This window comes from Helianthus annuus, chromosome 4, assembly GCF_002127325.2.
Source record: "Helianthus annuus cultivar XRQ/B chromosome 4, HanXRQr2.0-SUNRISE, whole genome shotgun sequence".
Classification (NCBI taxonomy): Eukaryota; Viridiplantae; Streptophyta; class Magnoliopsida; order Asterales; family Asteraceae; genus Helianthus; species Helianthus annuus.
The window spans coordinates 7965997-7992859 of record NC_035436.2 but is presented as its reverse complement, the minus strand read 5'-3'; the positions used below and the strand labels follow the sequence as shown (position 1 = coordinate 7992859).

General features: G+C 35.3%; 1 protein-coding gene and 1 long non-coding RNA gene across 4 annotated transcripts; one reads left to right on the top strand and one right to left on the bottom strand.

Annotated features, from left to right (window-relative positions):
• Positions 1-236: 236 nt before the first annotated feature.
• On the bottom strand, positions 237-2319 carry LOC110879489. 3 transcript variants are annotated; one of them, XR_004891980.1, is made up of 4 exons: positions 2201-2319; positions 1956-2088; positions 659-757; positions 237-486 (listed from the first exon to the last, which is right to left on the bottom strand). It is a non-coding gene; the product is annotated as an uncharacterized LOC110879489 (long non-coding RNA). The 3 variants fall into 3 exon arrangements; XR_004891981.1 differs by having other exon boundaries at positions 1956-2080; XR_004891979.1 differs by having other exon boundaries at positions 1956-2312.
• Positions 2320-15938: 13619 nt separating this feature from the next.
• Positions 15939-26721, top strand: LOC110932825 (receptor-like protein 13). The gene is made up of 6 exons (XM_022176081.2): positions 15939-16086; positions 16193-16267; positions 22568-22711; positions 22837-24782; positions 26380-26555; positions 26643-26721. The coding sequence occupies exons 1-6, from the start codon at positions 15939-15941 to the stop codon at positions 26719-26721; spliced, it is 2568 nt and encodes an 855-aa protein (XP_022031773.2).
• The last annotated feature ends 142 nt before the right edge of the window (positions 26722-26863 follow it).

The window sequence follows — 26863 nt, the reverse complement described above, 5'->3', positions numbered from 1 at the left end:
AAACTATAAGTAAAAGTGGAAGTTTTTCAAAGTCAAAGGTTGGTGGTGAAAATACCAAATTTGCACTTTAAGTTATATAGAAATGTGCGTACAGTGCGTCAACTATAATTCTCAATTCAGTTTGTGTTACACGGATAGTGGCAAGTTTAGCTGTCAGTTTTGTAAGTGTTTCGGTGAGGCGTTTGTCGGATTCAGTGAGTTCACCCAACATCTTTTGTAGGTATTGGAGATTAACATATAAAAATGAACTCATACTCTCCTCTTTTTTAGAAAACGTCAACAAATCGTTTTGATATGTTGTATGAACACCACAAACTTGACATGTACATACATCAAACCATATAAATCAATACCTCATCATTATGTGGTAAAAATGACGACAAAACCTATTAGTCTACAGTGATTATCCATCAGCTGGTTGATGCTTGTAAATCTTTTTGGTTAATAGAGCATATAAATGGTCGATTTGGCTTGAGTCTTGTTATCCTAGACCAATGGGACAAACATGTTGTTAGACCCCCAAAGTCGTAAACTTACTGGTAAAGTTTAAAGAAAAGATGAGACTAAAAAACGACGACAAATAGTAGGTGATAAAGACGACACTATAGGTAGAGAAACAAATGGTGTATATTGAAGATGATGTGTGAAGCAAGCTTACCTGATAACTACGTGCTGCTCTTCAGTAGTCTCCGATTAATCCTGACATAGAGTAACAAACGCTTGAATAGGATGCATGCAAATTCTGCAATAGTGGTACCTGCGAAGTTGAACATGATATTAAAAACTCTGTCAATATAATAATTCAAAGCTATGAACAAATTTTAGATGGAATTATAGAGGTAAAATTTTACAATCAACATAAATGAATGACCAATCTCCATAAAACAAAGCACAATTTTTGATGCTTAAATCGTGTAACTTTTATATGTCAAAACTTGTTTTTATCAAATTTACCATAAAATCTTCCAAAACCACACAACAAAACATTTTACTCACACATAGAAGCCATTTAATTTCTCTTTGCCATATTGATTTCTTTTCTGGGCATAATGGTTCTATGCTCCATATTTGTCCAAAAAGTGTGGCTAAGATTTCAAGAAATTTACAAACTCCAAACAATATAAAGATGGAATAATTTGCCACTGAATTTACTATTAATTTGTATTGATATGTTAATATTCTGGCTTACCATAGAGATTAGCAATTAAAATCAAGATAGCCAAAGTTGTAAAAACACCATTCCCATTCCTATAACCAGACATATCTTTTCGAAGCCACACTTTGGGAATTTTTCTTTCATTATCTCAATCTTTATCCAAAACCCAAAATCAACCATGAACATAAAAAAATAAGCAAAGTGATATCGAAAATTATTTGAAGTTGTTTGGACGTGGATTTCAGTTTCAAAAAATGCACTTAAACACCCTGCCACACACTTGGTATATACACATAAAAATAACCAAATCAAAGGTCAACATAAGACTATACGTAGTGGGGCAGTATATACCGCCGGAATCCTCCATGGCGCCCCATAGCGCCTGGCCACACCACTACGGCTGGCGCTATGGGTGAAAAATCCCTACTCCTCGCGAAATGCATAACAGCGTTGCCCATGAAGCCCCACTCTCACACATATATATACATACATATATACAAAGCCCCATACATATATAACCCCTATACACCCTCTTGTGATATTAAGCCTCATAAAGCCCCTCTCTTACGCGTTTCGCCACTTGTCGCATAACGCCCCACAAAGAGCTTTATGACTACATATGGCCTAAGAATCAATAAAATTGAGAAATTTAACAATCGCTTACTTCTAACACATCTAGCATTTCATCAAACACCTAGAAGACATCACGTCAAATATAGGAAATAACAAATAATATCATTTCATATTTTTCGGATCCTGAATAAAAAACTTAGAACAAACAAATAGGTAAGAATGGTACCTGATAGAGCTTTTGACACTTATCATTCTTCATCATCTAATTATAAGTTGTTGGAAAGTTGCACCTTTAAGGGCAGTCATCAAAACATATTCAAAACCCCTGCTAAAATTTGATCAGAATCCTCGCTGACGAACTCCATGGCCGCCACCGGTGACAACCATCAAAAGGGAAAAAAATTAGGGCAAATAAAAAGGGGATTATCAGAATAACTAATCGAAGTGCATCTGAAAATAAAGGAAACTTACGTTCGATGCTCTCCTAATCTTGTGTTAACGATTTGAGTATTGTATGAGGGAATCTAAACCCCATCGTCCGTTCTAAACCAAGGAAAGAACAAAGAGGAAGCCATGGAGATTGAAGAAGCCACCACGTGTGTTTAGGTTTGAAATTCCTTAAATACCCAAAAGCATCATTCAATTTGAAAAGAAACGCGGGGCAATTTTGTCTTTTGTCGGTGGCGGTGCCACCGACTTTGTAATTTAAGATGTTATAGAATGTTATTTATATTATTATTTAGCATTATGAGTTAGTTCTTAAATAAATTACCACAATCGTCCATCAGGTCTAGCTTTGTTTGTGAGTTTCATTCAAAATGACTTTTTTGTGTCAAATAGTCCTTCACCTTTGATATTTTTTGTCATTTTCATACAAAGCACTAACTTAGTTTACTTTTTATGTTAAGTTGAAAGATATTGGATGAAACTGACAAATATAAAATCTTATAGACGATTTTAGCAATCTAATTAAATTCTTTTTAATGTCTTTTATTTAATTAATTTTGTCACATATATATAAAACAGAACATATATGCAGTTCAAATAAAAAAACTAATAGTTTTATCACATAATTTTTATAAATTTTCACCCAACCACTAAATCAGTTATTTTTTTTCTATTAAGGCGAAGGATCTCTTTAAATTTTATAAAGTAAGACAAAAATTAATTTCCAATTTTTTTATATACATCAGTTTTATAAAAATAAAATCTGCTTCCAACATCTAAATTTTTTAAAACTAAAATGATAGTGACCTTATAGAAAAATGTCAAATAACCCTACTATTTTAAATTCGTTCCTCATAAAAAACAGAAGCCATGCCCCCACCATATCAGACAACATATCGTTACCAAACCTTAAAATTATCCACTAAATAGTAAGTATAATGCCATGAACCAAAAAGTTTCTTTACTCAAAACACTCGTAATAAATATTAATTAGTTAGTTACACTCATAATTTTAATTAGATAAATATTTTATTTCTGCCAACATATTTGTTAGGTGCTCAACACATTTAAAAATATGTAACGTTTTACAATTTTTTCTATCTCTACACTTGATTATATACTAAAAGTTGTAATCAATTGTTATGTGCTGCACACCATTGATATTTATTTTATATATCGTTTTCTCTTTATAAAACTGATCTATATAAAAAACTGGATATTGATTTCTGTCTTAGTTTATAAAATTTAAAACACCCTTTACCTTAACAGAAAAAATAAACTGAGTTAGTAGTTTGAATGAAAATTTATAAAAAGTACGTGACAAAACTATTATTTTTTTATAAACACTGCATGTACATTTTGTTTTATATATATGTAACAAAACTAATTAAATAAAAGAAATTAGAAAGAGTTTGAGTATATTACCAAAATCGCCTCTAAGGTTTTATATTTGTAAGTTTCATCCAAATATCCTTTAACATAACATAAAAAATAAATTAAGTTAGTGGTTTATATGAAAATGGTAAAAAATGCCAAAGGTGAAGGGCCGTTTGACTAAAAAAGAGTCAGTTTGGATGACACTGACAAACAGCCCTAAAGCACAGAGACGATTTTGGCAATTTACTCTAGTTCTTATATGAAGTATTATGACTTGTTTTGTATATTGTTAACATAAATAATTACCATTATTGTTCATCACGATAGATGTACTTTTATGGTTAAGGCCTTAGCAAGGGGATGTTCAATTTCAAGCGGAGTGATATAAAGCTAAGGTTTTAGGCCCCGTTTTCTTATAGCCCGTAAATCTTAACAACCTACATGTAAATAATATGGGTTTCCGATTTTTGGTGACAAATTTGTGGATTATAATAAATAACTATGCATCCTCATAATCGATCATAAGATGTAGAGTAAAATGCCATTTTTGCCCCTGGAATTTTTTTATTTTTGTAACTTTCGTCCCTGAGGTGACATTCTTAATCCAAAAAATTTGAAATATTGTCATTTTCATACCAGATGGCCAAATTTCTACGGGAGAAAGTGGCAATAAAATTAATGATGAAAATGACTATAAAACGCAAACTTAAAGGACTCAAATGTAAAAAAAATTATTTTGGATGGAATAAGCAAAATAACTAAACCGTACGGAAGATTTTTGCATTTTACTCTTTCTAAGATTCATGTGGAGGTTTTTTTTCCTATTGACAAAAAGGCCTCAAGTGTATTATCCACTTTGAACCTGAAAAGACTGAGCCAGCCAGTGACTAAGTTTATTAAAACTGTGTCGGAATGACTAACTCAGTGTTCAGTTATGTATCTTCTATGCTATTAATTTGTAAATTTTTGTTTCAACAGGTTTATGGTTGATAATGCATCCTCATCCAGATCAAAACTATTTACCACATCAGTGGATCGTGAATGGGTATTATTGGTTATTAATATAATAATGCAATTTTTATATTACATGGGGGACAAGTATTAATGGTTGGCATGTATCCAATTAAACCATTGACTTGTTTTACTTCAATCTTATCTTCACAAATGGTAAAACGACTAAGTTTATAACAGAGTAAACTTATGCAAGGAAAATTTAACATCAGAATTGACCGATGGATCATTAATAGTATTAAAACAAAGTAATTTCACAAAAATAAAAATGGTCATCTATTGTTGATTAAAGTTGGATTAATTGCATGTGTCTGTTTTAGATTGTCAGGTTGGGCCGAGTGATACCATGTTATGGTATCTGTCATGATAAACTTCAATGAATCATCTAGATTTGAACCGATGTGATATCTTGAGAATTTGAGGACTGTGTTCATTAAGTATAGTTGATCTAAGACATGATTTTAGGTTGATGTAGTTTCAGTGGCGGATCTAGAAAATCCGCCAAGCCGTAACGTTTTATAAATAAGCCGTAACGAAATCGAAAAAACCTCAAATTTTTCCAAAATTTACACTAATTTTTCCAATTTTTTCCGCGCCAAGCCGTAGCGGGCGTTGCCCCCGACATAAAGGTAGCTCCGCCCCTGTGTAGTTTGCTAATTTTTAATTGACAACTTTTTTTGCTGATTTTAGGTTGATTACGTACTAATTTTGTAACAGCCTAAGTAAACCGTGCAAAGATATTGTCCGCTTTGACCCCGATGGGTTACCCATCCAGGAACTAACAGTTTTGTTATCACCAGACGAGTTGCTTGCCCAGACAAAACGCGTCTTGGTAGAGAAGGTTTCCACCCCCGTTATAAGGAAAGATTCGTTCTCCTCCGCAACCAATATGAGACTTACATCTCCACTCCCCTTAGGGAGCCCAGCGTCCTCATTGGCACACCGGCCCGGCTCCTAGCTCTGATACCATTTGTAATAGCCCAAGTAAACCATGCCAAGATATTCCGCTTTGCCCCCGATGGGTTTTCCATCCAGGAACTAACGGTTTTGTTTCATTCAACGTGTTGCTCGCTCAGAAAAACACGTCTTGGTAGAAAAGGTTTTCACCCCCTTATAAGGATCACAATTTTAAAATTTGGCCTGAAATGGTATAAGAAGAAAAACCATAGGGGCATAATGAGACTGAACCCTTTATTTATGTTTGGAAATGACATCAAGTGCTTAATTTTATCTTCATTTTGAAGTAACTTTTTTCGTGCGGTTGATACCGGTGTACGATCTCAATTGACTTAAATTACAACGTAATTTTTTGTGTTTCGATGTTTAGAGGTTTACCGAAACGATACTAAACAAATTTTCTACTTGTAGCAAACTGAAACAATACCGACTGAATCAATACCGTATCGTGTGGAAAAATCATTGGCTGCTGAGAATCGTGGAAAGACGTGTATTAAAGAAGATTATTTCTTCTATTTAAGAGCCAACCAAGATTAGAACTTCAACATTTACTTGTGTATCACTACAAAGCAAATCCAGCCTCTATTTGTTTTAAAATGGAGGATTGTTTAAGTATGAAAAAATCATTGTCCATATTCATGATGTTACTGATTTACATGGGTGGACGCGGGGCACAAGGTGTTTGTGTGAAAGATGAGAGAACGGCACTCCTCGAGATTAAAGCCTCCCTTCACGAATACTTTCCTGACGTCGACAATCTTCTCTCCTCATGGGTTGATCATGGAAGCACTAGTGGTGAATGTTGTGAATGGGAGAGAATAAAATGTGACAAGGTCACCGGACATGTAACTGACCTCTCGTTGAGCAACTTGCTCTCGGAAGATTATGAATCTTTCTATGACAGGACTTGGCCATTAGATTTTTCTCCTTTCATTCATTTTAAAGAGCTGAGAAATCTTGATGTGTCATGGAATTATATTGATGACACGTTTGTGGGCAAAGGTATCATGTGGTTCAAATCTTTTTTTACATATGAGCTAATTCATTGGAGCTTAGATGATTTTTTGACTCTAAGTTACCTATTAGCAATAGGTTACCATATATATTCTTCTTCAAAACATTCCAATCATTACATTCAACTTTATATTATCAATAAACAACATATATTGCATTTTGCAGGAGTTGAAAGGTTGTCGAGTTTGAAGAAGTTGGAGACACTGAACCTTAGCAATAATCGTATTGAAACCAATATCTTTCCTTCGTTGGCTTCACTCGTTTCACTCAAAATTTTGGATCTCAGTAACATGAAAGGATATGAGTCATATGACCCATCCTCAACTGCTCATGGCATGTTGTTTGTCTTTTCATTTTCTTAGTTTTTGTTATAATACACATTCACGTTATGCTGATCAATACTCATACTGCAGATATTTTTGAATTTTCAACTTTGAAAAACTTGGAGGTACTGGATCTCACCGGCTGTGGCTGTTATGGTACTCTACAAATGCAAGGTAATTGTTATTTATTAACTCAAAATATATACTTATAGAGTTATAGAACCCTAGAGGTATTAGAGCATTCACACTAGCCTCCTCATCTTTAACTCTATAATTTAACCAAAAAAAAAAAACAATCTTTTTACTAAATTTAACTCTCATTTTTTAAAAATTCTCACACATCTGATTCCCCTTTCATATCTCTATATTCTTTTTTATTACTCTTTCTATTTCTTGCAAGCACAACCTTAATTATTTTTTATAGATATAAAAGTTTATAAGAATTTAAGCCATATTTTATAAATTTCAATACATCATTATGTCGTGTTTATTTTTATCTAAGTTCGGATATAGAATTTATAACAATTTAAGTAATATTCTATAAATACTTTTAAGTTTTTGAACAGAAGAAAAAAAACTCGGGAACTAAGAAAAGAGGTTGGGGTGCTTAGGAAATAGTAGCGCAAGGCTCCCTTTGGAATGGGTTTCACATAAACTTAAGTTAATCTATTTAAACAACTCATTTTAATCTTGTTTGAAAATTGATATAGAATTAGAATTATATTCATAATATTTTTTAATGGGTAATTAGCACTAAAAGTTTGCATACATGATTGCAGGCTCTGAGAAACTTTCTATATTAAAGAAATTAAAGATTCTAATTCTAGGTGACAACCAATTTAATGAAAGCCTTCTTTCATCTTTAAGTGTTCACCAGTCACTCCAAAGTCTAGATCTTTCTCACAATGATGTTGGGTCAATTCCATTTGAAGGTATTTATATCTATCTTAACTGATTTTTAATCACCGCATTTTTGTTGTTACTGTTTTGAGGATATTATTACCTAGTCATCTAACCTTATAAAAATGATTGATCACCCTGCGTTGCAGCGGTTGCATGAAAATCGGGAAAAAGTGTAAAATCAAAATACGAATTTGAGGGTAATGAGGAAATCCTTTCACCAAAAGATAGAAAAAACCCTTGAGGGACCAAATATGACCATCAAACCAGTGGCGGAGCTTGATCAAAAGTTTCGGGTGGGCGAAAAGTCATGAGACCCAATTTATACTCTTGCACATGTTGCTTCAAAATATGTACACAATATAAAATTACCATAAGGGTAGAAAACCTAGTTTGCTTGATAAGGTAGTATAGATAGGCAAAATAATTGGGGGCGATCCTTTATAATTTTAAAATTTTCAGACGAAAAATCAAAAAGTTTTACACTTCTAACCGAAACATTCGGTTAGGGGGGGGGGGGGGTGCACCCCCGGGTTTCCACTAAGCTCCTCCCCTGATACTGACACTTAATAGAAATGGAGCGGTAAAAGAAATATCGTACAAGTATTTTAGATAACAGAGGACAAAGACAACAGCTTTGAAACATGAGGGGAGGAAAAAACATTTCACTGAAAAAATGAAAATAGAGATGCCAAAATTGACCGATAACTGAAATTTTGGTGGCCAAAGTCAACATTTACTAGTGATAAGGCCATGATGATTTTTATATATAATTAATAATAATATATTAGATGCATAAGGTTTGCATGCATGAACGCATGAGATGCATAAGGCCATGATGATTTTTATATATAACGAGTTAACGTAAACTTGCGCGTTGTGGCATATTGTTGATTATGAACGTTTTTAGTAGCACCATATGAGATGCTCGATTATGACCATGTTGTTTACATATTTTAATAAAATAAAAATAACCGCTAAACTCAATGGGCCTATATATATATGCTAATATATCAAATAAAATTGAAACTAAATCCCCGCTTAGACATCTACTCTTCTAGACTTGTAACCACACTATTTACAAATCCTCATTTTGAATCATGGATGGTATAGCATTAACCATATTTATCCTATTGTAATCAAAATAAAAACTAACATAAAAAACATGTAATACAAAGTCATACTAATCATGGCACTTTAGGTATGGTGATTGTTGTTTACATATACAAGGTAATACATCTCTTGACATAATAGGTTATAATTGATCAAGGGTCAAAGAGAGATAACTTGAGGGGTAGATTTGTCGCCCACCGCTACTATTGCCTAATCCGAATACATGTTCTCGCCTTCCTTCTCCTTCTCCTCGTCTTGATACGCCATGTGCTCCCGGATGTATGTAATATCGTTCTGCATGTTAATGATATTGCGCTCCATGCTCGCAATCCGGCTGCTTGAGCTTTGTCCCAAGCTATAGGCGTTCTTCGACACTTGGAGTGTTTCCTACATAATATTATATAAATTGTGTAGGTTAGGAAAATATCCTCCCCATTGAGAGGAGGAGCCTGGGAAGGACCCGGAGTGTCGAGGACGGTCGGGGTTGTCTTCGATTGCAAGAACCTCGTCCGGGTCGTTTGGGTTCCACACCCGGCAACATGCATCTTTTAAGTGCATGAGGCCATTGTTGCAATCGATGTTAAGGTTCAAGTTTCGGCATAACATAAGGGAAGGTCGGCCCGTGTTACGCCCACACCTTTGTGGAATACACTCGGAGTGCGCCTAATATAGTTCTTGAATAACTTGGCGATCAATATCGGTGTTCGGGCGTCGGCGGTGGCATTGGTAGCCATGTTCCTTAACAACAAGTGGGCGACATCAATGGGTTGGTGATTCACGATGCAATATAGACAAGTAAGCTCACGAAGGTTCACCACCTCACCACTATCATTCCTTTGGCACAAAGAGCCACTAAGGACCCGATGAATGTATCGGATTAGAGGGTTCCTTATTTTTGTGCTCTTTGTAGAACTCGGATTATAATGGCCCTCCCCGATCAGTGGCCAGGTAGCTTGTCTTAGGTTATCCGGGAGTTCACGGACAGCTTCTGTGATGTTTGGCTCGGTTGTGTCTTCTTCAATGTATAGCCCAATATTCACGCCGAACTGAGCCACGGAAATGCTATACCATTCTCCCCCACACCTGAACTGAACTGCATCAAAGTCAAACAGATCCTGCTCATTCTTGTTGAAAGTAAGCGTGCTTAAGAACTCCATGTTGTATTCATGGATCGACCTAAGCTGGGTCTTTAAAAAGATACGGAGTGGACTAGTAATCAGAGCGTCGTATCTCTCTTGTTGCCCAACAGTCTCAAGTGTATCATAAAACACTTATAGCGGTGGTTCCTCGTGCCTTGCTTGTAGTTCTTCAAACTGGTTTTGATACTCAAGTTCAACAGTTTTGAATCGCAGGAACTTATGTGGCGCCATTCCTGCAAGAAAGGACCAGTAAGACAATTGGTGTGTAAAAAATTATGCGAAAATTGAAATCAGGGGGTCTAGAGACGGCCCTGTGCCCTCGTGACATGACCCCGTGTCTAGAGCCTAGGATGCCCACGGCCCTGTGGTCAGTGGGCATGGCCCCATGTTGAACCTTCTGTTATCCCCAAAATTAAGGTTTTCGAGCCGGCTTCAAAAAATTCCAAATTTTTAGTTCATCATGTACGATTTACCCCGAAAATCAAACCCCAAGTGTCAATTTTACACAAAATGCTTGTTTACCCTTTCGATTTTTACTTTTTTCGGTTATGAACGAGGGTTTATGAAGAACTGCTTGAACAATCCGATTTTTCTGACAATGTTTAGTTATTTACTTCCCAAAACCCTTCTACTAACTACTAGTAACAAGATCTAAGCAGAAATTTGGTATTGGCACGGGTCTAGTTCAAAAACCCTAAATTTTTCCCGAATTTTTGATGTTATACTACATGCAAAGTGCTAATTAAACTAAATATGATGTTAGAATCATACCTTGTTGACGTATTTGGGTAGAAGATCATCAAAAATCGACGGGAAAAGGGCAGGAACCGGCTGCTTCAGAGTAACGGGTCGTGGTTTGTGTTGAAAAGGTGAAGAACAGGGGTTTTATATCTTGTCTACAGAATTGCCACGGCCCAGTGCCTGGTAGGCACGACCCCATGGCCGACTTTTATTTATATATATATTGGTTACTAGGCACTGGGCACGGGGGCGTGCCTGGTGGGCATGGCCCCGTGTTGAAACTTCTGTTTTTGTTATTTTTGCTGTTTTGGATGTGGATGGGGGTTCGACAGGCAGTGTCACTCCTTCTTCTTTGTATTTGTGTTGTTTTCTGATGTTAATTTGTTCCTTTTATTCGTTTAAGTTCTTTTGATCCTGTAAATTAAAAGTAAACAAAGAAACATGCCTTTTCTCGAACATTAGTACCGAAAACGGGTTGATTTTATGCCTCCTTTGATGTAATTTAAATGTTGCATTTTGCGCACAACAAGGAGAAATTACTAATAGTGGTAAAGACAAGAAGGTTTAAGGAAAAGTTTTTAAGAACCTACCTTTTCAGGTATGTGTGTAAGGTCAGGAAGGATCTTGGTCTTTTAGGAATTGATCCAAATATTCTTCTCATGGCTGACTTTATAGAAAGTGATAGCACGTTGCGCGGCCCCGTGTCCAGGAAGCACGACCTCTTGTCATCCGCATGAGTAAGAGAATTTTGTCCGTTAGTGATACACGGGTCATGTCAAGGCCGTGTTGAAAAATACGGGAGGGACGACCCGTGTTCTTCTGACACGCCCTTATATCTGGAGATAGATGGGGCACGACCCCGTGTCTTAGGGTTTTTTTATGAAGCTTTGTCTGAATTTTTAAGTAATCGTGTTTTATCCGGGGGTTCCTTACTGGTTGAAACAACACCGAAATGCCAGATGTACCTTAGGTTCCGACGAGTGGTACAAAAACGCAAGAGGTAGTCGGAAAGGTGGAACTCTAAACTAAAAGTTAAAGTGCAAAACCTTCCTTTATTTACCTTTTCTAGACTCTTGTTAAAGAAGGTGTGAGTCGACTCGCTCTGGTCTAAACTGTCGGTGTGAAATTCACACGCTGTAATGGAGTCCTTCATTGCGAGGTCGATACAGGGATGACTATCGCCTTCGTTTTCGCACGGGGCTATGGCAGATTTGTTGACCTCGGCATTGTTTATTCCTGAATATGGCCTCATTGAATCTCCTTCGCTTTTACTCATTGATGAATATCGCGCCTTCATCATGAATTCTATTTCTTTGAGTTTTTGGAGAGTTTTCTTTTCTATTTGACATAATTCTTCGGAGCTTATGTCTCATATGGAAGAGGTTTAATGGAATTCAGGTGGATAGTAGTTATTTTTTTTACTCCCGCCTATCTTAAGGTGATCGTCACACAGGAAAACGATGAGTCTAGGTAGTGGTGATTAAATTTTAGAATGGGACATTCTAAATCTTTATGAATTCTCCAAATAACCGACACAATTCACCGTAAGAGTGGCGGGGGTAAAAATAATTATTAACATCCATGGTTGTCACATAAGTTTTAACTGTCGGGATCAACCAGTACTGTTTTCTTAGGAACTGATGTTATCACACGGTCCCGTGTGGTTGTCACATGGCCCCGTGCTGTAGTTTGTAATTGGCAGAAAACATATGGGGAGTTGACATGACCCTGCCAATATTTAGAATTTTCAATTTCTAACAGATATAGAATATTTTTTTATATGGATTAAGGTTATTTTCCACAAAAGGCACACATTTTAAGGGACAAGGGGGTGCACTTACCCACGCCAATATTTCGGTTAGTTGTGTACTTTTTTTATTTTTGTTTGAAATTTTTCAAATTATATAGGTCTGCTCCTGCCAATTATTTTGCCTAAAAACTCCCTGCCCTTACCAACTTTATTGTCTAAGAAAATATAAATATTTTCATATTAAGTTAAGAAAAAATTGAAGAATGGGGCTATTAGTGATTTTTTATAATTCTTTTTAAACTTGAAGTTAGTTTAAATAAGCTTTGAAACTAGTTTTTATATAAATGAAACTCGAGGGTTCATTTTTGTCTTAATTGAAAGATGTTTAAAAAAAGAAGAACACGTAAGGATAGAAGTGCCTCATTTGTGTTGTTCGACTTAAACAGAAGAAAAAAAAAACTTTTATGTTCTCAGGTTCTTGAAGCCTTTAAATCTTCAATTTTTTAAACACATTTTCATATCATTATATATATTTTGGTCTTTTGTTTGGTACACAATATGTAGTTTTTTATGTGTAAGAACGAGTCCTTTAAATGAATAAAGATTATTTAGTTTTATTTGAAGTTATTATTGTTTGACCCGACCCAACCCGAACATATAACCCGAAACATAACGATATTTTTTTTTGGGTCCAACTTTCCGTCCCGCATAACCTTTGCTCAAGCTCCGCCACTGTTTTCCAGATTCAGATTCCGGTGGTTGTGATGTTTCATGATGCATGGGGGTTGATGTTTTGAAGTGGTAGCCGCTGTAGGGATAGTGATGGTGGGGGTGAATCGGTATGTAACGAGATAGAGATGTAGGTGGTGAGAAGGAGAGAGAAAGGGAGGACGCCGGTGACATGTGAACATACTATGATTAAATGTGTTAAAACACATTTATTTTTAGAATTTAAAGTCTTAAATCCACTACAAGGAAACGGGGCAATAGAGGCGACCTAAGGATCCAGATTGTCGCTGCTATTGGTAATAGCAGCGACAAATCATCGCTATTGTAGCGTCTCTATTGATGGGACGCTATTGACAACATGTCGCTGCTATTGGTCCATGTCGCTAATAAGACGTCGCCAATGAAAACCATAATGTTACAAATGGAAGGACGATTTGTATAATTTAATAATGAGAAATACATTTATATTATAATGTGATAATGTAGAAAAAAAAGTGTGTATTACATCTAATAATGCATTTGTGTTATTTATATCATAGAGCTTAGTAATTTGAGAAATTTGAAGGAGTTGGATTTAAGTTTTAACAGTCTTCAGGACACACCAAGTATCCAAGGTAAAACAAAATAATGAAACATTAAGTTTCTTCCCATTCTTCGATTCATCCACTGTTACAAACTTATTAGACAAGGTTTTTTCCATAATTTTATATAGGTTGTAAGAGCTTAATGAGATTGAAGAATCTAGAGAGGATATCTCTTGTAGATAACACTTTCAATACGAGCATCATATTTTTTTTTTTGAATGGCTCAGCGGAACACACCTAGACGAAGTACCTCCGCCCCCCGGGATCGACCCCCGGGCCCCCCCTAAGGTCCAGCCCACACCAGCTTTCGACCGGCTGGTAGTCGACCCCTTAGCTCACCCGTGCGGGAAAACCGCTCTAGCCCGGGATCGAACCCGTGACCAGAGGGTAAAACCCTCACACCTCCACCCAGCTGAGCTGGGCTTCATTGGCATACGAGCATCATATCATGCCTAAGTTTCCTCCCATCCCTCCGGATTCTGAATCTTAGTCAATCTCATGATTTGGGAACCTCCTTTCCAATGCAAGGTATGTAAATTATTTTGTGTAATCCTCATCGTTATGAAAACAAATTATTATTATATATATATCAAATACTAACATACATTTGCGCCAGTTTATTATTGATTTTTTCAGTTTAGCCACAACAATTTAGAAAGTTCTTAAATGTGCACCAGTTTATTATTTTTTTTTCAGTTTAGCCACAACAATTTAGAAAGTTCTTAAATGTGCAAGTTTTGCACACGTGTGTAGGATTCATCTCTTCGATTAGGTGTGTTTTAAATGTTAAACATTATTATATATATCAAATACAAACATACATTTGCGCCAGTTTATTATTGATTTTTTCAGTTTAGCCACAACAATTTAGAAAGTTCTTAAATGTGCGCCAGTTTATTATTGTTTTTTTTCAGTTTAGCCACAGCAATTTAGAAAGTTCTTAAATGTGCAAGTTTTGCACACGTGTCTAGGATTCATCTCTTCGATTAGGTGTCTTTTAAATGTTAAACATTATTATATATATCAAATACTAACATACATTTGTGCCAGTTTATTATTGATTTTTTCTGTTTAGCCACAACAATTTAGAAAGTTCTTAAATGTGCGCTAGTTTATTATTGTTTTTTTCAGTTTAGCCACAGCAATTTAGAAAGTCTTAAATGTGCAAGTTTTGCACACGTGTCTAGGATTCATCTCTTCGATTAGGTGTCTTTTAAATGTTAAATGTTATATCACCTATATATACAAAATTGATTTTATGAATGGTGAACCATGCAATAATTTTATTAACAATAGCATATTGATTTTTCTTTATAACTTTATAATTAAAATTATTTTTTTATTATATTACGTTTTTCTCATATAGCTTTTAAAATACGATATTTTATATTTGAGTTTACCGTTGTGACGTGCTTATTTTTATTTACGTATTGATATAATTTTTATCAATACCGAGTTTTGAATAGTAGCGTACAAGTGATTGAAGCACAAACGTCCATGTCATCAAAGCTGTCTCACGGTTAAGGTTTTTTTTTTTTTTTTTACATCTTTGTTATTTCAACGGTATAATGCGACGTACTTATTTTAAAGTTTTATTCAAAGGAAAACCCGTCAAACATAATTGCTATATTTGTTCTTTACCGTGACGAACCATCTGAACATTCCACCGGTGCCATGACAAACCGAGTCGATTCCGACCAATAAAAATTAGTACTAGGTATTATCCGAACCGGTGCTGATTATTAATGAAATTGACGCCGGTATTATTTTTATGGTTTTGGTGATGTATTTCTTTCGGTTGCTATGCTGAGATCCTATATCATACCAGTACTGTAATGAATCAAACTGATAATGACCGAATATCCGCGCATCACGTGGAGAATCAACTAGTAAAGTATTAAATCTCATTTCCACTGTTATATATTAACTTGAAATTTCTTGTGCCCAGAGTTATCTTCTTTGAGAGAGTTAATGACACTTGACTTGAGTGATTCTGGAGTTGAGTCGCTCACAGTAAACGGTTAAGTTGTTACTATACGTTTTTAGATGCTTTTTCTTGATTATTCATTTTTAGATGCTCTTCTATTAATTGATTATTTGATTTGCATAAACTATCCAGGCACCATGACTATGAGCAACCTGGTGTACTTGAATCTTGATCTCAACTTCTTCACTGATGACATCATGAGGTCTATGTCTGCTTTTCCATCCCTAAGATATCTTTCAATGAAAGGTTCTTTCTTAACTGCGAGAGGAACACTTTTTGCAAATGGTTTGTTGGTTATTTAGTGATTTGAGTCTATTTTATTGATTTTTTTTAACTTTTATTGATAATTCATGAATGGTTTGATAGCGTTTTTTTTGTTTATGTAATTCAGGACGCCCTAATTTACCTTACTTGGAAGTCCTTCTTTTGACGATGAATGGATTCAGTGGAACATTACCAATAGACGGTAAGCACATTTATCGAGTCTTTTTGTTTTTTATACGGGGATTTTGGGGGGTTTTAGAACTGCTTTGGCACTATATAATGTCCAAGCGATTAATGTATTCGGTTAGAAAAGGTGAGAGCTGAAACATGCTTGTGGTATATACACTTGCGAATCTAGGATTTTTTCTATGGATTCACCTTTTTTGTTGATCAGATTTCTCATAACCAAACGTTAGAAATTCATAATCATGTCAGGAAACATTAGCCCTAAAGTAAATTACTGTCTTAGCCCCTGTGGTTTTGTCAGTTTAACCATTTCAGCCCAAAAAAGAATCTTTTAACATATCTGACCTCGAGGTTGCAATTATAACGGTTTTGGCCACTGACACTAACTTTGTTACTTATTTGCAGTTAAGTGTAAGGGTAATTATATACCTTAGGGCTGTTTTTTTATATTTACAAAGTTCTTTAATAATTAAGAGATTGTTAATGCAATTACTCAAGTTTTTTTTTTATTATTTCGTTGTTTTCACGATTATTATTTGAAAAAAATATGTTTTACATATGCAAATAAATATGTATTTTCATTAAGCCTTTGTTTTTTATAAACAACATTTTAAAATAATTTATTTTTTAACCTTCTTTAAATCGTCTATCATTTTTAAAATTATACATTTTTAAATTGCTTTTTTATTAAAATCGTTCTTTTTAAAATTGTTTGTCTTTTAAAGTTTTTTTAAACGATTCATGATATACCGTTATCTTTAAAATCTTTTTTTTTAACTTTTTTAAACAATTCATTTTTTTAAGTCGTTAATTTTTAAAAGCGTTTCTTTCTAGACCATTCCTTTTAAAACCATTTTTGAAATCGTTCACTTTTGTAATTATTAAAAACAGACCATAAGGTATATAATAACCTAATTATACTTACACTTAACTGCAAATAAATAACAAAGTTAGTGTCAGAGCCCAAAACCTTTAAAAAATTCAATCTCAGGAACTGATATGATAAAAGATTTCATTTTAAGCTGAAATAGTTAAACTGGCTAAACCACAGGGCCCAAAACAGTAATTTACTTTAAGCCCTAAAATTCAAGTTTTAACAAAACTAAATTACATCCAAAATTGCATATTTCTAGTATTCAATCAAATAAAAAACTTTAATCACAGAAATCACTTATCAAGTTATTTATATAAAAACACAATCAAATATGTAATTCATATTCAATTTCAAATATTCAATCAATTTCAACAATCAAACTTAACAATAATCCTATGGGTGAACGAGATGGATGCGGGAAAGCCACCGGTGAATGGGGTGGGTGCGGGAAATGCACCCTTGCAATTTAGTTCGTTGATTTGTTATACTTTTCCTTTAACCGAACCGCTAAAGTTTAATAAAGTTATCATTTTGAGTTTTTAATGAAATTTCTGCTACGTTATTTTTTATTGGTTTCGTTTTTTATATCAACGCTCCACAAAAAAAAAAAAAAAAATTACCTACGTTTTGACGCGAATTTTCATAATGTTATTTTTAAACGGACTAGTTGTTTTAAACGTTTTTTAAAGCGTTCTGTTTTTTTAAGAAGACGTTGTACTTGTTCATCTCATAAAACACGATTGCGACATGTTTTTTATCTACGTTTAAACCGGCCTGTGGTTATACGCGACTGTCATGTTTCTCTTTATATATGTTTTTGTGTAAATTTTATTCAAATAATTTGGCTTTCTTATCCAACGACGTAACTTTTCTGTGACTTTCGAGCATACCGTCGTGTTGTGGTTTTTAATCAGCATGTTCGTGATTTGTTTTTTCTATCTATGTTCTGTACCCACCGTGAAGCGCGATTGTAACCCACTAGTTAAATTTACACATACTGACCCAACTTTATATTTTTAAACATAATATAATATATATCATACATATTTAAATTTATGTTATAGAATATATATTTATGGTGGGTTGAATGAGAAACATTAAACAAGGTGGGAAATCATGAGATCTTACACTTAACATGTTAAATGTATGATAAAAATTTGATCTAACTTGTTAAAAAATAATTTTTCAAAAATATTTTTGAAGCTTTTGCATATAAGTACATATAGTATAGAAAAATGTCTTTTTAATAAATTTTTTTTGAAAAAAAAGCCTAAAAAGCAATTAAAAAGTATGTTAATATTGGTACACCCTTCCAATCTAGACTACTTATCTTATTGACTTTTTCTTTTTCTTTTTCTTATTCAAAAGGTTATTATAGAAAGTAAAAAAAAAAAAATATCATTTCTTAATTTTTTTAACTTTGAAGTATACTAACTCATAATTTTTAAATGACCATAACCTTTTCAGACGGTTATATTTCTTTTTAAAACAAATACTTTATAAAAACGAGCATTTTATTCTCTTTAATTTGAGTATGGTCTTGTTATAGTTTTTTTTAATTTAAAAAGTTAAAGGTGTTGATGGTGAATAGTGATTGTTTATATTTTATACACATGTGTATAATTGTTGTTCGGTAAGCAATTTGAGTTTTATATACATGTGTATAGTGACTGTTTGTTTTTATACATATGTGTATAACTGTTGTTAGCTGAGTAATTGGTTTTCGTACATATGTGTATATTGGTTTGTTTTTTATACACAACGATCATATAGACACACTGTTACTTAGTGTTAGTAATAATTGTAGGTCCGTGTTTCGGGATCCAACCCGTGATTTTCGTGTTCATGTTCATAGATGGAAGAGATAAGAGAGGATAAACATAACAAACTTTGTATTAATCCGGTAGTAAACATTACAAGTCGGCCCGGTTACATGACAACCGAACTAATACCAAAGAAGTATACATCCGGGGAGAAACCAAGTGGTGATTTCTCCCGGTGAGGTCTCAGACCTCCATTCTCTCTCTAGCACACACTTGTGCTCTCACTCTTGTGTTGCAAATGACAAAGTGTTGGTATTTATACCAAAACAAACACTGCAGGTCGAAGGATCAGACTGACTGGTCGAAACATCATCCTTCGATCAGACAGTCTTCGAAAGATACTCACATACCTCGAATGATATCCTTCGATATCCTTCGAGGTCCATCCTTCGATGGGTATCTTTCGAGCTCATCGAAGGATATTCATAATCCTTCGATGCCTTATCCTTCGACACCAATAACAACACAGCAACTTTGTCTAGCAACACACACACACAGTCAAACCAACAACCCTCTCGTTTGACCACTTCAAACGAGCGGGTCTATACACGTTCGTTTGACCGTTTCACTAACTATTACAAATTCAGCATAAAATAAAACTAATCTATTCGACAAGCATCGGACACAAAATCTGCATCAACAAATTCCCCCTTGTCCGTTGCTGTCGAATGCTGAAAATGCAATTGCAATCAATCTTCAGCCAAGTATTCATCTTCTCTGTGTAGACAAATTCCCCCTTGACCGATGATCCAGGTAAGTAGCATCCTGATGCTCATTGTATAAGATTTCCCCCTCAAAGTACGCGTATCCGTGTTGAGTGTTGTGCAATTTCCTCAAAAGGATCAATTGACCGATCTTCCGCTGATCTTCCAAAACTCCAACCGGCATATGATAAAGGTTCCATTCTTAAACAACTGCATCAAGTCTTGATCTTCAAGTGTCTGTGCAAAACATTCCACGCTGAACCGTTTGAATCACCAGAAGATCATAAACTCTACCACCTGAGATTGCGTTTAGAGATTTACCGAAGAAATTCAACAAATGAAAAAATTTTTATCCCCCCATTTCTTTGGCAAAATCTCTAAACCTTAACAGATTCTTTCCACTTCAAAGAAACTGTCGTCAAATATTCACCAATTCCCTCCACCAAGCGGAACTGTTGTGTTTGGCCCATAATAGTCGCGTTACCATATTTGTCATTGCATCGGTAACCGTGACTACCCCACATTTTCAAACATCAAGTCTTCATCATCTCTTGTGTTCATCATGCTGCATCACCCCGCGTGTTCCCAAATCCCGTACGAATTTTGATGTTGAAACTTTGAAGCCCGGTATGAATAATCCTTGCGAACACCCGACCCGACTCCAAGTGAATTAAATGATTAACCCCAACACACTGTCTGAGTTCATAAAATTCCACAACACCTGGATCCTTCGAAACATCTGCATCAAACGAAAGATAAACACCAAGACAGCTTCGAAAGATGATCTTTCGAAGTCTTTCGAGCACATGTCACATATCTTTCGAGCATCTTTCGAGCACATGTCACAGATCTTTCGAACACCTTTCGAAGTTGGACATGGCTGATCCTTCGTACACCTCAGACTTGATCCTTCGAAGTCTTTTTGATCCTTCGAAGAACTGATGATCTTTCGAGCACTCCTGTTCATCTTTCGAATCTCCTTGATCGAAGGATGATCTTTCGAGGTCGAAAGTTATCCTTCGATGGTCCTGACACAAGGACAGAAAGTACGACAGGTGTCAGAAAAGTTGATGTGGTAGGTGACCAACTTTCGCAAATTTCGAAGCATGAAAATTTGAAATTTGAATTTTGTTTTATCCTTCGAAATCTGTTCAATCTTTCGATGGACAAAACAGCATCTTTCGAAAATTTGAAGCTGTCAAGAACATCAAGAACACGGTGACGGTGAGATCTGCAGATTTGACGAAAATGCTTGTACACGTTGTTTTGACGAAGAAAACTTGAGTATTTTAGAGAAAAACATAAAACCCAACACCCGGTTTAGCACAGATCTGGATATCCGGGTCCAGATCTGGGTTTTTCTCATTTTCACCTTTTTTACATCTTGAACAAAAACCCACAAAAATCACAGATCTAGAGCACATGTGACTTAGTAAACGGTTAGTTTTACTAAATCGGGCACCATGGCTCTGATACCAATTGTAGGTCCGTGTTTCGGGATCCAACCCGTGATTTTCGTGTTCATGTTCATAGATGGAAGAGATAAGAGAGGATAAACATAACAAACTTTGTATTAATCCGGTAGTAAACATTACAAGTCGGCCCGGTTACATGACAACCGAACTAATACCAAAGAAGTATACATCCGGGGAGAAACCAAGTGGTGATTTCTCCCGGTGAGGTCTCAGACCTCCATTCTCTCTCTAGCACACACTTGTGCTCTCACTCTTGTGTTGCAAATGACAAAGTGTTGGTATTTATACCAAAACAAACACTGCAGGTCGAAGGATCAGACTGACTGGTCGAAACATCATCCTTCGATCAGACAGTCTTCGAAAGATACTCACATACCTCGAATGATATCCTTCGATATCCTTCGAGGTCCATCCTTCGATGGGTATCTTTCGAGCTCATCGAAGGATATTCATAATCCTTCGATGCCTTATCCTTCGACACCAATAACAACACAGCAACTTTGTCTAGCAACACACACACACAGTCAAACCAACAACCCTCTCGTTTGACCACTTCAAACGAGCGGGTCTATACACGTTCGTTTGACCGTTTCACTAACTATTACAAATTCAGCATAAAATAAAACTAATCTATTCGACAAGCATCGGACACAAAATCTGCATCAACAATAATTCTCAACCTATATACATAGACACACTGATACTATCCGACCCGGGTGTGCAACCCGACCAATGAATACAGTTAAAAATGCGAGACAATTTTATTTTACATGCACGCATTGAGTGTCAAAGTCCACGTTTCCATTTAATGTTCCTATAGTCTTATTTCTAGTTCCATGTTGTGTATTATAGTTACACGTTCATGTTAACAGTTTAATTCATGAATTCCCCTATTTATGTTGTACTTACATTTGAGAAGAAATTTTAGAAGAGAAAATTGATACAAAATTAGTCTTGTTCTTTTCTTGGAGTCTAACCCACTTTATGGGTATCTAGTGGGAGACTAGCCATCTCAAATCGGCTTTCTATCACACACCCCTGTTTATCCATAACTTTTAAAATACAACTTAAACTATGTTACAGAAGACAATAAAATGCGATTGTCGCTTACATCGTGTATATTTAACTATATTCATACTCACCTACAAAACGTTAAGCAAATTAACTAAATTTTGTTAAATAGACCTTGCTTTAGCAATGTTTTTTCAAGTATATATTATTAGTTTTCTTTTGAACAATATGATGCTTGACAAACGTTAAGTGTTAACAATATATTTAATACAACAATTCTTCAAACTTTCACTGGTTTAACAAACAAAAAAAATTGAAAAAGGCATATTTTTTATCGTATTTGGACGGACCCATGGTGAATAAAATTTGTCATGTTACCTACAAATACTCTATCTAGTAACCATCAGTAATTTGTTGTCTTTTATACAGATTTGACATATTTCCACAATCTAGAAGTCCTAGATTTGAGTTCCAACAATTTTGTTGGAAGCATCCCGTTGACAATAAAGTCATTATCTTCACTTAAAGCTATCTCATTAGCTGAAAATATGCTCAATGGATCACTACCTAATGGTAAGTTATATAGAACCAACATCATCCAACAGTTTATTACTTGTTATGACTTATGATACACAATGACCATGTAAGGGCAACTCATATGTACTATTGAAGTTGAAGAGTTTTTTCTCCTTTCTCAGGTTTATGCGAGTTAAAAAACCTCCATACGTTGGATCTTAGTCACAACAATTTCCATGGAAGCCTACCTGAATGTTTTAACAGTCTATCATTTCTTAAGTTGTTTGATATTTCTTCAAATCAGTTTACGGGAATGCTTCAGCCATCTCTAATAGCGAATCTCACATCTCTAGAGTACGTTGATTTTAGTCATAACAAATTTGAAGGCTCGTTCTCATTTAGCCTGTTCTCCAATCACACAAAGCTTGAGGTTGTTGCATTCATAAATGACAATGACAACTTTATGTTTAAAGTCGAAACGGAACATCCTGCAGGTTGGACTCCTATGTTCCAGCTGAAAGTCCTTGTGCTTTCTAATTGCAATTTGAAAGTTATTGTTCCTAGTTTTCTGCTTTGCCAAAAAAAGCTAGAGATATTAGACATGTCATACAACTCCTTGGAGGGACGGTTTCCTAAGTGGTTGATCGAAAACAATACAAACTTGCAAGTTATTCATCTCGGAACGAACTATTTTAGTGGTAGTCTTAGCATGCCATATAGGATTGTTCCTTATATATCTTATTTGAATTTGTCTAGAAATCTTTTCGATGGTGCTATTCCGCCTTCCCTTGGTTTGTTGAATTCGATGCACGTGTTGGATTTGTCTCATAACAAGTTCTCCGGAGAAGTACCGAAGGGATTGTTGACAAATGGTTTTAGTTTATTAAAACTATCTAATAACAGTTTGCATGGTGAGATACTTTCAGGAAACTTCAGTTTAGGATTGATTGAGAACCTTCTCTTAGATAGCAACTGTTTCACGGGGAATATTGGAAATGAGACCATCACATCTTGGGATGATTTTTTAGTATTGGATATTAGTAATAACTTTTTTACAGGTTCAATCCCTGATTGGATAAGCAACATCGGGGGTGCCTTTGTGGCAAGAAATAATCGGTTAGGAGGTCAGTTACCTTGTGGAACAACTTCATTAAGCTTTCTGGATATATCACAAAATTATTTTTCAGGAACGATCTCATCATGCTTAAATATTCAAAGTCTGGAGCATCTTCATTTGGCTTCCAACCAATTTCATGGATCAATACCCAATTCATTTCGTAATATGACTAATGTTTTGACTTTGAGCATTGGCGACAATAGCTTGTCAGGAAGTATTCCAAAATTTGTTGGTGAACTAGTCAATTTAAGGGTTCTTCTTTTGGAGAAAAATGAATTTACTGGTCCTATTCCAAAGGAGTTGTGCCAATTAACTAATGTGAGTCTCATTGACTTATCTAGTAACTCCCTTTCGGGTTCAATACCCGCCTGCCTACAGAACATTACTGGCCCAAGTCACCTTGCTTATGATCACATATTCATTCCACTATCTTTGGCCCATTTTTATTCCATTGGTGAATATGATATTCTAAACAAAGCATATAGTTCCATTGAACAGTCTGACATTGAAATCTATGACATACAAGACGAAGTTCAGTTTACAACAAAACGAATGTCTCGCCCCTACAAAGGCATTGTCCTTTATCTTATATCAGGATTGGATCTATCATATAACAAGCTGTCAGGTGATATTCCACAAGAACTAGGGTTGTTGAGTAAGATTCATGTTCTAAACCTGTCTCACAATCAACTGACTGGGTCCATTCCAGTGAACTTCTCTAATCTTGCCAGTATAGAGAGTTTGGACCTTTCATTTAATAATTTGACGGGCGAAGTTCCATCAGAATTCACAAAGCTAAACTCATTAGCTGTTTTCAATGTCTCTTTTAACAATCTATCAGGTAGACTCCCAGAAATGAAAGGACAATTTGGAACCTTTGGTAAAGAGAGTTATGAAGGGAATCCACTTCTTTGTGGACCACCATTGGATAATAAATGCCTGGAGGAATCACAGGGAACTCATCCATCACATGAAGAAGGAAATGATGAGAAATGGTATGAAATGGATATGGTATTCTTTTTTGGAAGTTTCGGTTCCACATGGTTTGTGTTCATGTTGGGATTTGCAGAAGTTCTTTATATCAATCCTCACTGGCGTATCTTGTGGTCGAACATGATTGAAGGATATATGTATACATGCTATTACTTCCTTTATGATTCAGCAAGGAATGTTTATATTCTCTTTCGTAAGTAGGGCTACTTAATAAGGATGTGACATAATAAACACAAAACTTACAGTCATATGTATTTATATTCAAAGACTTGCTCCTTTGGTTAATACAATAAACACAAAACGTTATGTATGATAATCCAAGAAAACTCTGTGAGTGTTTCTGATCAAATTTGTGCAATACCAATAAGATTTCTCGTTTAGAGGGACAATTAAGGGCCAAATCAAAAGTTCTTTCCACTCTAGCGGTTCGTTGTTTATTTCATCTAATAAAAGTTAGCGTATTTGTAATTTTAAATATCGACATGTCAAGCTTAACGGGTCAAATTGGATCAAGATCTAATGACCTAGCGGTCAGTATCACGATCCTATTAAAGATCATATAGATCATATGCATGACTAACACTACGTTGGATTATTCGGGTTTGTTTCCGGGTCATGGGTCGGTGCGTTAACGGGTCGCGGTTTAACAGATTAATGGGTCACGAGTCATTAGTGGTTTGCACGTTAAAATACTTGGTCAGAGTTGACGAACTTGTTGCTGATAAAAAGGAAAACGTGGATGGACTGAGTTTTAATCATTTCATGTTTCCACGTTATTAATTATGTTATTAGTTGGAGTTTATGTAGGCTATATATAGCCCTTTGTTTTAGTGGATAACGTGTCGGAAAGGAGAAAAATAGATTGTATAGGGGCTTGTGTGTAAAGTGGTGTCCTATATAAACACCACTCTTGTAACCCTTTTTTTCTTGAACAATTCAATTTCAATACAATTCAATCCCAATCACTGTCTTTGTTCTATACTAGACAACATGGTATCAGAGCGGTGTTTCTGATCCGTGACTGCCTTGTTCGTCATCTACAATCAACAAAACCAAAACCAAACCAGAAAAACCCAAAAAAAAAAAAAAAAAAAACCAAAATCAACTCCAAAAAAACTGATCAAACTCCAAGAACCCAATCTATCTCCACCGCCGCCGCTGCAAGAAACCCTAAAATTCTATACCTAGCCGCCACCTCTCAAATCTGTCTCTTAATCCATCATCGCAATGAAAAAAAAATATCTCTCTTCTTCTTCTTTGGATACAGATCAAAACAAATCCGAAATTCCAATCTAAATCGGATTGTTTGTACCATAGATTCGATCTATTTTTTGGTTGTGAATCGTGATATTGAAACAGGTTATTTGTTCTGTTCGTCGATTAAGGAAGAGAAAAGGAAGTATATTGTTGTGTTGCTTGATAATTAACCGAAGGAAAGAGATTAGTGCAGGATCGTGTTGATTGAAAGAAGGAATTTGTAATTCTTGATAATCCAAGTTGTAGGCTGTCATTGCTAAATCAAAGAAGAAGAGGCGGTTGTTTTTTTAGAGAATCAAGGTTCTAGAAGAAGGCTGAATTTATTAAAGTTTTTTTTTTGACCGGTTTTCTAAGCTAGCGGATCTGTCTAGCGGATAACTTTAAGCTTGCGGATTTACTAAATTCTGGGTCATTTCAAATCTTGAACGCGAGTTCAAGTCACCGGTGTTTTTTGATAAATCCGCCAGGTGAGATAACTTCGCCTCCTAGCGGCGTTGTTCCAAACCTGTTTTTTGGTGTGGGTTTCCGGCGGAGGTGATATATCTCCGATCTTAAACCTTGAACGCGAGTTCAAGTTGCCTAGCGAATTTAGTAAATTCGCCGGTAAGATAACCTTTGTAGGTTGCCGGCGTATTTGGGGCAACCTTTAGACGATCCGTATACGGTTACCGGCGTACTTGTTACATCTCCGTCGACTTAAATCTTGAACAAAAAAAAAATGGCAGTCTATCATGAAAAGAACAGCTCTTGGATATTCGATTCCGGTGCAACTGACACCATGACATTTGAACCGTTGGATATACAATCAATGTCTGATCCTCAAAAAACTCAAATCCATACCG